The 15797-nt window shown below is 39.6% G+C and overlaps 3 protein-coding genes across 3 annotated transcripts in view; 2 read left to right on the top strand and 1 right to left on the bottom strand.

Moving 5' to 3' along the window:
- The window catches only part of LOC117956791 (exostosin-1c), a 78142-nt gene extending 77041 nt beyond the window's left edge, over positions 1–1101 (bottom strand). Inside the window, exon 1 of the mRNA XM_034892047.1 lies at positions 1007–1101. The gene's annotated coding sequence lies outside the window, so the exon portion shown is untranslated. The remainder of the gene's footprint in view (positions 1–1006) is intronic.
- Positions 506–10298, top strand: LOC117956793 (protein phosphatase 1 regulatory subunit 36). Its single transcript, XM_034892050.1, has 11 exons — positions 506–733; positions 1014–1087; positions 1590–1673; positions 1865–2001; positions 2272–2341; positions 2439–2537; positions 2640–2780; positions 4128–4170; positions 4814–5043; positions 6545–6745; positions 9009–10298. Exons 1-11 carry the CDS (start codon positions 704–706, stop codon positions 9211–9213), a joined length of 1314 nt encoding a protein of 437 aa, XP_034747941.1. The 5' UTR covers positions 506–703; the 3' UTR covers positions 9214–10298.
- Positions 10299–13108: 2810 nt separating this feature from the next.
- sdc2 (syndecan 2) overlaps positions 13109–15797 on the top strand; it is a 41832-nt gene continuing 39143 nt past the window's right edge. The window contains exon 1 of the mRNA XM_034891939.1: positions 13109–13548. Coding sequence (XP_034747830.1) covers positions 13489–13548 — 60 coding nt within the window. The 5' untranslated portion in view covers positions 13109–13488. The remainder of the gene's footprint in view (positions 13549–15797) is intronic.

The following is a 15797-nucleotide window of genomic DNA, read 5'->3' as shown; positions in this document are numbered from 1 at the left end:
AACTTTTTTTTTTTTTTAGTTTGTGAATATCCTGGGATGGATATGGTGTATTTTCTATGGGAAAAGAAAATCCAATGCAGGTTAATACTATATGAGATATCAGTCTTTTAATTCATCACCCCTACTCCAAACAGTACAGGTTTATCTAAAAAGTCAACTGTAATATGTATTTAATTGAAGAAAGTTGTCAGTCTCAAATAGTTAATTGTAGATGCAGTCCCAAAACAGATGAACTAAAGGTTCCCCTCTTACAAAAAGCACGTAAAGTCCAGTTTCGAAAACACATTTTATATTAACCCTTCATGAACTGTTCTAAAACTCCAATAACATGAATCCTAGTTTCGAGTACATAATATTATCCTAGCAGTAATTTGGGACCAGGGAGTAACATTAGGGCTGCAAACTGTTAAAAGAACTGTCAGTGACAATTACACATACGTATAGAGCGTATGGAAATCCATTGTATTTATCCTGTTTTACCGCTAGCATTTCTGAGACCGCCAAGCAAAAGTAATTTGTACTTTTTTGGAGAGGAAAATCTTTTTAAGCAACTCTCGTAATCGTAATTAGCAAAAGTTATAATATTACGTCAGCGGGGCAGCTTCTTCCAATTGGCTGTTGCTTGGATATAGTGCCTAAACACTAGCAAACGGCCAGGAGGAAAGCGAACGAGCTAACCTTGCAGAAGGTTTTGTTCATAAAAATGCCGAAATATCCCGAGGAGCCGAGAAACGTAAGTTGCCACAATTGATACCGACGAACTTCAAAAGGCTAGGCTAGGCTGACATTGACAAAAGGCTTGAGGTTTTGTGACCAAAAGGAAACTTTCCATAAAGTTGTTTAACGTATACGTTAACTGTAACCTATTAGCTAACCTACCGGTGTTTGTGCTGCAATTTTACTAACCATTTGAAATGTGTAAGTGAAGTAAGTTGATAGTCACTGTTAAGCTACAATTACCCTAAACTGACACATTTAAATGTCTGGCCGATAAGAATACCGTTACCTTTCAGGTGAGTGTAACGTCACCGCCAGCTCGAGGTCACTGGGTGTGGAGGGATGAAACTCGAACTGTGGAGTTCGTCAGGTGAGCCAGCTGACCCTAATTGCACCTACTAGTGCAATTAGTCTCACGAGACTAGGGGAGACCGGGAATGGTTCAAATGACTGGCTGGTAAAATTTGAACATTCAACAGCCGTTTGGCTGCTGGATGGGAAAGTTAATTTTTAACCCTAAGTTACCCCATTACCGGGGTAACTTGTAACAATAAGAAAACCACAACTTCTAGACAATTAGATTGCATACCTTACAAAAGAGACTCCTCTAATCTAATACAAGACATGTGTACAACTTCAAAAGTATCAGGAGGACTAATCAAAATATAGACTTGGTCAAAAAAAAAAAAAAACTTTCAGACTTGAAAATCAGTGTTGTACACTTGTTCACAGCTATGGAATTTCACATGCAAGGTCAGGAAGTGGTCATACATTACTCTTGAGTCTTTGTGGTGAAAGTTTTGTTACAACCATCTCTTTGTTACAATCAACCCTGATCTCCCCATATAGTAAACATCTTCCCTCTCTTGTAGTTCTAGTCCAACAGAGGAGGGTGTTTTGAGGAAAACGAGGCAAACCAATGTACATTTCAACAATCTTCAGCAGCGATCAGAATGGTAGGCCTGGGTCAACAAGCAGTCTTTAAACATGCATGTGCTCACATTATTCAACTGTGTTTACGATTATTCGATGGACAGAAGTTACATAGCACTGTAATCACCAATCTTTTTGTTGTATTTACACACAATGTTTTGCTCCTCGCATTCACAGACTAACCTGCACATGTTCATCACTGCTGATTCCTCAGGTTGGCTGAGATCTTCACATTGAACAGTAGAGGGCGCCAACGCATTAGAAAGAGCCTGAGCCCTGCACATTTGAATGCTTACAGGTCCTCGGTGATGAAGAGGCGAGGGGACCGCATCAGCATTGATGATGTTAAACGTAAGTGTCGATGAACTCAAAACAATAATACTGCATGACCCCCCCCCATGTGTCCCCCAATAAGATTGAGGTTCTTGGACAACCAAAATATGACTACTATTTCCTTGTGATTGTTTTGTCAAAATTAAAATCGATCCATGAATGATCAATCTTCATATCATAATTTTGCTCTTCTGAAAAGGTGAAGGTGCATTTTGCCAAATAATGATATATTTTTATACCCACTGAGTACTAGATGAGCCTGTTCTGACAAACCTCTCTGTGTTGTAGAGGTTGCAGTCAGTTTGATGCAGGAGAATTACTCACTTCCCATTCCATTCTGCTTCTTGGCTGTATTAAAGTAAGCCCAACAAAGACATGGCTTTATACATGCTCACAGTTTACATTGTACAACAAAACAAGTCATAAATACATGCAAATTGACTGTCTGTGTCCAGGAGTAAAGAGCTTGATGAAGTCCTGACTACCCTTCTCCTTTACCTGTCTTGTTTCTTTGAACACAAGTGTCAGGAGAATACACCTAAGTCTTTAATGGCGTAAGTACGGTATGAGTGTTGTCTACTGTTGTATATTGCCATTATAATGTTGTGTTATTTGTTATCACAGCTACACCTTTCTCTTTCTCACCAACCTGCCAGTGTAGACATCATCACAGAGCACAATGTAATGCCAGAGGCTTTGGCCAAAAAGGAAATGGCACAAAAGAAGCTGGCTGTCTGCTACTTCAGCCTAATCATGGACCTGGAGATGCAACAGCATCAACACACCTCGTTTCACAAGTGAGTATTAGTTCAGATTCTCAACAGACAGATAAAATGTAATTCCTTCTGCAATATTTTCCCTCAGTTGTATATTTGCCAGGATGGGGATTTCATTTATGCTGGAACTCACAAACATGAGCATGATTTAGTTTTTCTTGGGTTTTGGGTGGCACCTAAATCATGGTTGCAGCTGTTGCTGTAGTCATGCTCCTCTTTGCTATTCCCTGCTACACGTTGCCATGCCCCGCAGTGCCCAGCTACACCACGACCTACTACAAGAACTATTTCTAGTCATAGTTCCATTATCTTTATTGTGACTATTATTGCCACAGTTTCTCACACCCCCAACCGGCATCGTCAGACACCGCCTACCAAGAGCCTGGGTCTGTCCAAGGTTTCTTCCTAAAAGTTACACTAAATACTCTCTCTTGGGGGAATTACTGGAATTGTTGCGTCATAAATTATAAAGTGTGTTCTAGATCGCTCAATCTGTAAAGTGTCTTGAGATAACTCTTAATATAACTATAAATAAAATTGATTTTTATCGAATTCAATTGAAGTTATAGATTAGGTCCATTCTGTGAATTCAGGGGAATCCTATGATATGAATGATTGGAAGTGTTGTAAACATCTAAATGGGATAAGGAACAAAAGCCATCACCCAAACTTGGCTGTCATTCTGATATCTGATATTCACAAACTAACCCATTATTCTGTACGTCACATCAGCAAACTGAGTCAGACAAATAAAGTAGTTATCTTTGAAAGTACCAGTCTCTTTAGAACCACATTTCTGCTTTGTGCTTTCCAAGAGTGTTCTTATCTTATCGTGTTTTCTTATCTTGATAAAGTTGAGGGACAGTATAAAAAAGAGGCCTTAAACTTAGGTACTCATTTTGTTGTACTATGACTGGTATTATGGTACTACTCAGGTCCTATGCACCTTCTGAAGTATATTGAACTGCTAACAAGATATAACGCTGGGTTTTTTAATTAGTTTTGGACTAATTGCTTTAATATAATATGTTTTTAATATGACTTGCAATTCTTTTGTTTCTTGATTTTCTGACTCATTTGATCAAGTGTGGGCATGCTTTTTTGTACACTGGTTGTGCAGTTGTATCTCAGGTTGGACTTTAAAGTGTTGTTCCTTGTTCAATGGTGTTTTTCGAAAATGTTTTGCTCTCAAATATTTTACGCACTGTTTAAATATAGCTATCTGCTCAAAGTATATACATACAGCAAACAGATGATTGACCAAACATTTAGACCCAGCACTAAAATGATGATGTCATCCATGAATAGAAGTCGACTAATCACAGTTTGCCACAACATACCGAGCTCTTACTGTATGTGTTTTTACAGAGGCTGGATGTCGCCAAACAACACAGAATGGCTTCTACATGCGGTAGGTGCAATTTGAATCCTATCTTGTGCTACAAATACTAATCATCTTAGTACACTTACTTAACAATCCCTTCAGTGTGATACATTTGACTTGTAACTGACCTGACATATCTTTCCTTGCTAAACCAGCAGATTGAAACATGTGAAACTGTATTGCCTCATCTGCACACAAAAAATGAAGACTTCTGAGGGTCAGAGTGAAGGCCAGTTCACCATCTGTGAATACAGACGGCAGCGGGCAGAACAGAACAACATTGAGTGCTAGTTATGCTTGGTGGCCCTAATGAATTAGTTAGTGAGAGGAGATGTTGACTCAACACAGGTGCTTTGCTTTGACAGGCTCTCCCCAGTATTTAGCCAGGTGGGTGGACAGGGAGAGAAATGTCACGCTAACAGCAGCAGTTTATTGCCTGCTCTGGATATGACCTTCTTTGGATATAAAAAGCTGTTGTGACCTTTTTAAAAAACACAGAAGAATAAATGGCCATAAGAAAGACAGCAATTTGAATATTCATTTAATGAATGCTTGAACAAAATGGATAAACATCTTGATTAGTGAATCAAGGAAATAATTGATTTAAGTATAAATAACCCCAAGTGACACCCTTTTCTCCTCTTTCTCCCCCCTTATCCTCTGTTTCTAGTGCTTGTATAGCTTCTTCTGTTATGTGGCGTGGGTGACGTTTGGCAGGAAAGACCTGAGGGACATCCAAGAGGAAGTGGGGCGTCTTTTGTACTCTGACACCTTCAACAAGGCAGTGAGGGACAGGACTGATGGTGACTCAGGCAAGAACCTCACTACCGTTAATGGTTCAGTGAAGACGGGAGAAGCTCACTCCAAGGTGACGGGATGTAATGGCACATTCAAGCAGAGGTACGTTAAAGTGAAGTAAAGGTTGGGTTGATACCCTCGCTACCACTGTACATGTATTTTAAGGGTAGACTTAACTATTTAGGTTCATACAGTATATCTGTAAATTTATACTAGACTTTATTTATGCCCAATTCTCCCCCTACAGGGCCAGTTAGAGAGGGTAAGCTACAATATAGTATAGTGGCCTTCTGGGTCAAAGTTTCAGTAGTGGTCAATCTTTGAAGGCAGACACATCTCATCAACTTTTGTGTGTACTTTCTGTCCGTGTCTTTTATTGTCATTAAAAACTAAATTCAGTGACAAATTCAAGAACAAATGTCTGGCCTTCGTCAGTTCTGCCTTGAGCTCTTACACATTTACAGGTCAGAGTTCATGTTTGTTGAACTCTCAACAAGCATTTGGCCAATATAAAACACTGCTTTCTGTGATTATGTTACACTGCCATACAATGCTATACAGTATATGCTATGCTAGCAGTTTTTTTAGCTGCTAAATGCTGTGTTCATCAGCTAGTTGTTAACTTTGACATTTGGTGCCGGACAGGTTGCACACAGTGGTTAAACAGCTAACTAATATTATCTATGGCATAACTATAAATATCTTTAACCAGTCTGACCCTAATTCCACTTTTTATGGAGTAAATAACAGCTCCGGCAGTAAAGATGTCTGTGTTTGATGGATGTCACGTCAGACCTTTAACTGGAATATGAAGATTGATGTAGACAGATTCATACCTTTTTTCGATAGGAGTTACAGTTCGACAGCTTTTTTATGTTGCTTTGCTGTGTCTGACAGAAGATTGGCAGTTGTGTAAGCTGTTAGAGGCCCAGTGCTCCTTCCTGCTGTCAGGTTGAGACCAAACAATCAAAAGCTGGGCTCAAAGCCTGCTCTCCTCCTGAGGGTGGATATACACTACACAACACGATTTGGAGTAGAGTTATCACTGCTTCCAGTCTTGTAGACATTAAAAAGATGATAAAAAAACAATACACTATGTATTTTGTATTTGTTCCGAAATAACAACTGGATATTAAGAATCTGGCTACCAAAGCTGCTTTCCTGATTAATTAGTTCTGGATATTTAAGTTTCCACCCTGAGTACTATAGATATGAAGGACTAAATGGAATATGTTGTATCCCTTTCAAATTGCGTATACAGCTGTTGCCTGTGTGTGAATGGACTACTGTAAAGACAGTATTATAAGACTTTAAGACTCAAGTACTCTACTTTTTGGTTTAATTAACAGTGTAAAAAATGTACAGTGAAAGTTCTTAAGTTTGTTCTCTTATTTTATACTACCAGCTGAGTAAGTGAATGTATTAGAGAGAAATTCTTACACACTCAAGCATGAGTTGTACACACTCTTGCATTAACACATTTGCCTTCTGTTTACACTAGTATATCTTTTCTGCATTTGCATGTTTCCCTGGGGTGTTTTGATATGATGATAAATTCCCAAAAACATTTTGTCCCTGCTGCGTGATTTGACTTTTCCCCCAGAATGTCCCAGAGGCGTCCAACCCTAAGCAATATACTTAATCAGCGATCCCCACTGATGGTATCTCTGCTGCCCTCGCCCAAAGAACGGTCACCCCATCTGTTCCTCAGCAGCCGGGCCGGGAGGCCGAGCACGCTGCAGGCTGAGCACTGTGACACCAAGGCCCTGACGGCGGCGCTCAACCAGCAGCTGGCCAGTGTCAGGTGGTGTAAAACATCATAAAATATGTCACATATAACACTCAGGAGAGTGGGATTTGTTTTGATTGAGGGTATGATGTATCTGTTTCACGACTGTCAACCGGTACTGCAATGGGTACAATGATGTCAGAAAAACAGTTAGGGCAGTAAGGGACATGTGACCTCTAGGGGCCCAGCTAAATTATAAAAAAAAAACATATAGCAAATAGTTATAATATTATGTTTATGGCATTTTAGTTCTCATTTGGTCCACAAATTCCCTATTTTGCGATCAATTTTTTCATTTCAAATTGCCCTGCCACACGTTACTATTCAAGTTCTACCATGGACTCAGTAACATTTACAAGCCGTTTCAAAAGCCTTTCTAGCGTAGTATAGAAAGCCTGCAGGAAGGCATGATTTGTGCCAGTTCTCATTAATATTCAACAAGTTAAGCTGTTTGACTCTGATTGGCTAACAGCTAGCCAATGAGAGTCTGGCTATCAGTATCCTTTACCCAGCGCAACTGGGCAAGCTCTGACCAGCTTTTATAATTGGCCTGATTTCTCCACTCATTTCTTTTTAGTGGCTAGAGTTGACAGAGGAGGTAGCAGTTCATTTTTACAGTCACAACATAACGCAAACAAATGCAAGTAAAAACAGTTTTGGGTAGCAGGGCACCTTTTAAACAAATAAGCAAAAGTACAAAACATTGGTCTAGATGACAATATACAGAAAAGTACACTACACATACCAAAGATTGCAAAGTGCACCTTTTCCACAATCCTTCATTGCGATCAAATGTTTCCACACCAAACCAAAAATAGGACAAATGGGAAGGAGGGACACACAACAAAAACACAACAGCAAGAACAATGTCTGCAGCTCACAAACAAGACACACAGAAACAGACATAGACAGACACACAGACAAACAAGAGGCATTGACAGGGAGACCGGCACAAGACAAAAGGGACCAAACACAAGTCTGAGGCATGGATTTCAAGGATTCAGCAATGCTGAGCCAAGTATCCAAAGTCTTTCCTGGTGCTCCATTTATGTGAGCCGTTGAGCGCTCCATATACTGTATATGACATCCAAAAAGAAAGGGGCCAAGTACGAATAGAGAAGTCGTGAGGGGGTTTCAATGGGTGGCAATCATTCTCTTGGCCGCTGTAAGTCCAGCAAAAACATTACGTTTTTGAGCTTAGAGAGCCAGAGGGCTAACAGATCATTCAGAATCCAAACATTGACAGTAACAGGTACAGTATCATCAATCAGGGCAGATATTTTGGAATCAATATTGTTCCAGAACTGACCAACAAGAGAGCAAACCCAGATCATGTGAAGATATGTACAGTACCTTGAGCTTTTAGTGAGGCAGAAAGTGCATAAAGGACTGCTAATTATTTTCATGTGATGCATTTTTACAAGGGAGAGATATGTCCTATGAAGTAAATTGTAGTGAATCTGCTGAGGGTCTGGATTGCGTGATACTTCTGGAATGTTAGACATTACATTATGCCAGTGAAGATCAATACTCAGTCCTGGGCATCAGATCCTCACCCAGATCCTCAGGTCCACCAATTCCTAGGAAATCTATATTTATGGTCAGAACTTGATTGCTGGAAGGGGATGCCTATGGTTTTATTACAAAATGTATGTGGGGAGTTGATGAGAGCCATCGGAATCTGCCACACTATCTCAGCGTGTCTGTGTGCATGAAAAACCAAAACCATACGCTCCATAGAGCTGCAGGGTCATTTACATTGGGTCAGGTACTGCAGTGACCCTTGCCGCTTTAGATTGATTCATACGATTCTGTGTTCATAAAAAAATGTAGTGAAGCTTAAAAGATTTTTTCGAATGTTGCTAATTAGTTTAAAGGACATTTTGCTGTAATGAGCTGTGTTTAAAAAAAAACTTTTGATAAGAAACCTTTCAGTTTTTTTCCATATTAATAAGTAGTATGAAACCGAACACTATTGTGATTATGTGCAGTAACGGCGTCATTCCGTGACTCTACTATCAGTTTTCCCAGGGGTCATATTGTGTTAAAGAATGCTCTGCTGGTTTTAACCAAATGATCTCAATGTTCATATGGAATGGGATTCTTTATTGGCATCTAGGCAGATATTTAATCCACTGCCAGAGTTGAATGATTTATAGACTAATACTTTTCACATAATTATGTGTGTATTGTGTTTTATTTCATCTGTGTTTTTGTGCTACAATAGCACAGGAAATAATGACTTGGGTTGTCTTTCTTTCTGTCTTTCTTTCTTCAGCTTTGGGATTCTTGGCAAGCCAATGAGACAGTTCAGCCGCAGCACCCTGATTCCCTTTGGTGAACAGAAAAACCAGAGAGATGAGGATGATGACCATGAACCAGGAAGTGTTGTTAATACCAACACTGAGGATAGTCGTGGGGTCCACGTTCGAGGTAGCAGGTCATCCTCAATGGGACCCAAGCCGACAGACCTTGACAGATAGGGCAGCCCCCCCCACATTAACACTAGAAACTCTGTAGCTACTGTTGAGGCAGTGACCTCAGATACTGAATGATGTGTATGTGTAAAAGTGGCAGAATGTTTTATAGGCGTGCATTTTCATTGGCATAATACAGGCATTGCATGTGTATGGCCTTCCAATCTTATCCCTCAGCACAGCCCACAGGGGCAAAACAGAGAGAAAGATAGGAGCTGAGTTTCATTCTACCTTGCACATGTGGGCCTCATTTTCAGAAGCCCCTCCTTGGGCAGTCATCACACACACACACACACACACACACACACAAACAACATTTGCTTCTGAATTTAAATCGGTTTCTTATTTCTCAGCTGGTGAGGCTGTTTAATAAAATATAATGAAATCCATAACAACTTTGATTGTCTGCACTTTCTATAGAGTCTGAAAAACATTAAATTCTCATGAAAATTAAGGATGTCCTGCACATTGCATGCACAGTTCACATTGGATATAATATTTATTTGGGAAATGAAATAATATCATATACAAAAAGTTTTTTGTCATTTCGATCAGTGTTCATCTTTTTATATTTCGATTATTGAAGGCCTCCTTAAGACCATCATTCTCTGTCCTTGTGCTGCACCGCAATAGGCTGACCACAACATCTAACGTACACACATGCACACACACGCACACACACACACCATTCTCCAGCCAGGCTTGTAAGCAGTAGGGGCTTTGCCTTCGCCCTAATTGTCTGTATAATCTGGGACACCAGGAGAAGAGTTAAGCCCTCTGAGGAGGCCTAGGAATCTTTTGCATGAGGGTGGGGGAAGGGCAACAAGATATATTCTAAACTAGTTTTAAAAATGTAGAATATTCCTGGTTTAAATTTACGTTTAGTTTTACTATTGTTGTTTGTTTCTATTGAGATAATTGAGGATGAACACTTTGATGAGGACAAAAAAAATTGTTCAGATCAAATGGGACGTGTTACTTTCTACCCTCTTGTCTTCATCCCCTGATGGCTACTTTCACTTTTACTCACACAATATTTAACAGGGGATTTTCACTGGACTGACTGAATAATCAAAGACGTGCTTCACTGGGAAGCAGAGACAATATCTGTTTTATTATAAATTACTGCAAAAGGCAAAAGAATCCGGTGAGAAATTCAATACCACTCATAAGTCTGTATGGTAGCTGCGACCGATTAGCTTAGTTAGACTGAAAAAAGCTATCCTGGCTCTGTCCGAAGGTAACAAATCAGCATACCAGCACTTCGAAAAACCAATTATTATCACAATATATCTTATTTGGTAATCTGTACAAAAAAAATGTAAAAATGACAATTTGCAGTTTTACAAGGGCCTTTGTGCCAGACTTGTTGGCCAGATCCACTTCCCAAGCAACCAGCGGGGGCAATTACTGGTCAGGACTAAGAAAAGGTCCCGCACATAATCCCTCATATACAAATATAACGAGTGTAGTGAGCTTCAAAACTGCTGCTATCAGGTGGATTTTATTGTCTTTGGACAGAGCCAGGCTAGCTGATTCCCCATGTTTCAGTATTAATGCTAAGCTAATCACTACATAAACAAAAAGCTACATATTTACCGAACAAACGTGAGAATGGCATCCATCTTGTTATCTAACTCTCCAGACCGTTGAAACATTACTTTTGACTAAATAGAGTTACCCATTAGATACCTCAGTATTTAAAATGGTGTGTCTTCTATTTTGATTGTGTCCCATTATCAGGGGTATAAAGAGTTCTCTCTCAAGAAAATAAAATGTACTCATCTCTTCCTCGGTAAATACAGCAGGATTTAATTCCTGTAAACTCTCAAAATATTAAATGCTGGGTTTCAAAACATTACAGAAAAGGAACAAAATCAGACGATGTAATTACCCATTGATTGCACTCCCTCTTTGGTGCGAAAATCACAATTCAACAACGGATCATTTAAACTGAATTCATGTAAATTGCCATTTAAAAAATGAATTTGGATTTTAAATTAAAAGTGAATACCGGCCAAATCTCCACATAAAAGCGACACCATCTTGATTAATTGCATACATAATATTCTTGTTAATCAGCCAGAATCACTCATGTTGCCTCAAAAATTCCTGAATGTTTTTCTTTTTGCAGTGGCACAAATTAGTCAAGCTTTCTGATTTGGCACTGACTCACACACCTCTTTCCACCTGAGTGGTAAAGGTTGATGAGTTAAACCATTTCAAGTATATTATATCATGTGGTGGAACTGTTCGGTTTGTGTTTTCAAATATTATGTACACTTGTGTCTAGCACCAAGGCAAGTATATTCTCATTCCAGCCAATTACTATGGATACGTGTAAAAAGGTGGGGATAGCACCACCAATTCACACATAGGTCTCTACTACAGTCTGTGTTACACACATTTATACTGTATGTCTCTGAACATTCTTTACGTGTGCATTTTATATCTGGAGAACTGACTTGCATTATGGGTAGCTACGTGCCTAAGGAATTTAGTTTGGCAGTACATGTGATCAGGGGAGTTGTAGGGTTTAATGTGCACAAAGAGCAGACTGTTATTGGGTGGGATTAGTGGTTTTCAAAAGGTTTTGGGAAAATGCTGCTTCCGCTGGAAAGAATGGGTTGTACTGATCTACAAATTTTACAGCGGGGTGGAAGATTGTGCTAGCAAGCTTGTCATTAGTAGACCATTTGAAGGCTGTTATGTGGAAAAAAATACACATTTTTTAAATGAATTGATTAATTATAAAATTACCTTTTAAATCATGCATTAGTTGCACTAATGACTAATGACTGCGAAGCAATGGATATGTGTTCATGCTTACAGCCTTTTTTTAATGAAGATTTTGCACACAGCTTTAAAAGAAAACAGGGGACCTTTAAGAGAGAGGGACATTTAACTTCTGACTAATCAGTTTAATTTGAGCTGCTACAACCTGTAAATGAGAGGAAGCTGTGAGGTAGGCGTTTTTTTAGCTTTCTAATAGTTTTACAGATTTAGATTACTTTTTTGGTCCATTATATTTGCATAAAATATAAAATTATCTTTGGCACTTGCATATAAAACAAAACGCACACAGACACACACACAATACTCAACATATACAACAATACACAACAATTGTGCAACTTAAAATATTAAAGTCACCAAGTGGCATGCATCCCCCTCATATGTAAATCCACCAAAACATTACAGAAATGTGGATTTTGACAATAAATAAATGTGTTGAAATTTGACAAGAAAAGAAAAACAAATACATTTAGAAATAAGAAAGTGGGTAATCAACCCTTTTCTTTAAAGCAAAATTTAATAAATGATGTAGATTATGGGGGAAGTTATTCATTTATACCAGCAGGGGGAGACTTTGCCCATAAATGGCTGACCTCAGTTGGACTGGGGGGGGGGCGTCCTGGTCATAAAACAAACTAATGTAGCTATTTCAGTGTTCAACTCTATCTCTTTTGTGTAGTGTATGTCTAACAGTATGATGTGGTCTTTTTATACATATATACAGACTGGTGCATTGATTTCATGACATGCCTTAATACAGCAGCAATGAGCGACTAATCCGATGTGTTCGTAAGTAGCTGCATAATTGACCCGAGACTTGATTGGGATTTAGTGCACTGGCTGAGTGGAATCCTCATGAGAGTGCAATAAATGATTGTTATCTAGATGTGGAGATAAATTAGTCTGTTCTCTCCAGCAGAAAAAAATACAGCAATTGATAGTCATTTCGATTACTTATGGCAGGTAAATACAAAACACAATTGGTTTGTTGTGGCTGTCGTGTAATTCCTTTTTGGCTACTTTGTCGCAAGTTCTCCCTCGGTCTCGCGGTGACATGGCCGAAAAGAGCGCACGCACTCACCAGAGCGTCAGTCGTGCTCGTGCATAAAGCTTTGTCGGGGGTTATTTCAAGTGAGCGCTGAGGGGGAGAGGAGAGCGAGCTAGGTGTCTCGTGCGGATTTCACTGACACAAAGCGCACGGAGGACTTTGCAATTAAACTGTGTTTATTAGTACATATATTTTTGTCAGATTTACACAGAAAAGAAAGAGAGAGAAAAAAGAAGTGCCTGGAGAGAGCGGGGGGGGGGGAGGAATAACCAAAACGCAACACGTATCCGGTGGGATCTCACTCCTGAGAGAAGCGGCAGGAGTTGGAGCGAAGGGTGCAAGGAAAGCGAAAGGGAATAAGAAGAAAAAGAAGGAGAAGAGGGGAAAGATTTGACATTTCACCCGTAACGACGCGTTTGAATAAATTAAGAGGAATAATGAGAAACGTTTGGATAATTTTGACCCTCGGGCTGACCGTCTTCCTCTCCGGGGAAAGGGTAAGTTTCTGGAAAGCAAACTTAAAACGGGGTAATAGCTGTGGGGGAGAAAGGCAACTAGGGTCCGCGGACGGACTACTCGCTGCTGCTTTTTGCACTTTGTTTGAGAAAACCCTCGGAGCATTTGTTGACTTTCATGTGTGTTTTCTTCTTAAGGTTGTTCAAAACACATGTTTTAAATAATGGAATAAAACGACGTTGTATTCATACGGTGCCGAGAAGTCGGGACTGTTTATCCATTGAATCGTTATGCCTGAGAACCAAGCAGACAGAACCTCTGCTGCCACTTTGCACAAGACTCAGCCTTTAAGAATTTTCTTTAAATCATATTAAATACTGAAATATGCATGGCGAGCTCAAATGGAGCCTATAGAGGTCAATGTGCTTCTCAGTACTTGCCTGTAGGTGTTCAGCTTCAGTTTTTTTTTTCGCAACATGTAGCAATACTTTAAAGGGATCTACATCTATGTGGATCAAGTTTATTCAACGAGGTTTTATCTGTTGCTTATACATCTCTTTCAAAGCTATGAATTCGTTGCATAACCACTAAATACATATTTAGAGGGACGCTTTGGAACTCTCACATGGTGTGGGAAGGTTATAGAGTAGCTTACTGTATATGCCTTAAGAAATGAAGGATATAATCAACACATTGACTTTTAGGGAACACAGAGAGCCTCTATATTAGCATTCTAGCTGGATTGCAGTGATTATGTTTTTGATTCATAAGAGAGCTGTGGAAAGATCCCTATACTCACTGAAATGGCTCAATTATTGAGTAGTAAATGTCGTTATTATTATTATTGGACATACAAATAAACTGTTATTTTCTTCTTCCTTTTGGTGGCAAGGATTGAATGGTTGGGACAGGTGTTTGGTGTTTTTTGCCCTCAACGTCTCCTTCCAGGCAGCGTTAAGGGTTAACGTTAGGGTTAGCTGTCTGGAAGGCGACGTTGGAGGTAAACAAAAAAAACACCGTTGGTAGGCCTACATTTAGTTAATGTGGCTCGTTAGAGCAATATCCTAACTTGTATTCTCAATGTAGCCTATCTTTTCCCCTTTGTATTATCAGCCTAGTTTTAAACCCACACGTTGCTGCTGTTTCCTTGATCCAGTTTCAGGTTCAAGGCAGTGCCTAATTGAGTGTTTGTGCATTGTCCTCATTGTCCTGCAAATCGGCCGGGCTGTTGGACCGACACATTTTGGCACTTTCATGTGCAGCCTCTGTCATTATTGTCCCCTCCTGTTGTTTCTCTGTAGGTTGTGACTTGTCGCTTGGCGCAGTGCCTCCTCCTCTGTTGGAGCAGCTGATTAGCTGATTCAGACTCTGTTGTTGTAATGACTCATTGTTATGCACTAGGTCACCCTAAGAGTACTTTTTTCTTCTTGTCATCATCATGTACAGTATATCATGTTTATTCAATGGTCCCATGTTCACAAAGTGCCCATGAAATGAGAAATAAAATAGTATGATAGGACATTACTTGTACTACAGTGTCCACAACAATTAAAAGTCTCGCCAAGGGAGCACTTTTTGCAATAACTACATTAGATTGCAGTGCAATTTTACAGGCTTGTATTTTCCTGGATCAAATAGAGTATAATATCCCAATCACCAAATCCACCAATATGAGATAACCCATAACAAGAATATAGCAGAATTGAAATTAGGGCTGAACGATATTGTGTTTTAGCATCAACATTGCGGTGTGCGCATGCACGATAGTCACATCGCAGGACGTCACGAAGATGAAGCTAATCCTTTTTTTTGCTGCTTGACAGAAAAGTACACTTTCACCGTTTTCCTTTTACATGATTATTCCCTTCCCCTATAAGACAGGTTGCCATGTGGGAAACGTGTGTATGTGATGTTAATCTAAAAGGTTTTAGTGTTATTGGAAGTGAGACTCTTCGTGTGTAGAAAAGTACCGTAGGCAGCAGCTGACACAGTGTTGCGCGTAGTTTTTGATGGGCAGTCAGTAAAGCTACAGTAGTCAGGGTTTTATGTACGCTGCAAATACGAACTAAATCACCTGATTAATGCAACATAATCACAACTTCTCCCGGCCATTTTCCCCCGCAGTAAGCCGCTACCAGCCAGGCTAAAGCTACTATAGTTAGCCTAAAAAAACAAGGGGTCCGTCCGTCCAAACTAACGTTGCGGTTTGGAGCCGCGACACTGGAAACGTAACAATAATCTTCTACAGAAGTCTGTCTGATGTAACGCAATTTACACTGATTTAATTGTT

Source organism: Etheostoma cragini, chromosome 14, assembly GCF_013103735.1.
Source record: "Etheostoma cragini isolate CJK2018 chromosome 14, CSU_Ecrag_1.0, whole genome shotgun sequence".
NCBI lineage: Eukaryota > Metazoa > Chordata > Actinopteri > Perciformes > Percidae > Etheostoma > Etheostoma cragini.
The sequence above is the reverse complement of the archived record's forward strand: the minus strand, read 5'-3'. Positions and strand labels throughout refer to the sequence as shown.

What these genes read in the sequence shown, in the direction of transcription:
- LOC117956793 (XM_034892050.1), top strand. Translation starts at nt 704, where the DNA reads ATGCCGAAATATCCCGAGGAGCCGAGAAAC. An exon ending in CAGCATTGATGATGTTAAAC is followed by an intron (nt 2,002 to 2,271) that starts GTAAGTGTCGAT and finishes TCTGTGTTGTAG; the next exon opens with AGGTTGCAGTCAGTTTGATG. An exon ending in AATGGCACATTCAAGCAGAG is followed by an intron (nt 5,044 to 6,544) that starts GTACGTTAAAGT and finishes CTTTTCCCCCAG; the next exon opens with AATGTCCCAGAGGCGTCCAA.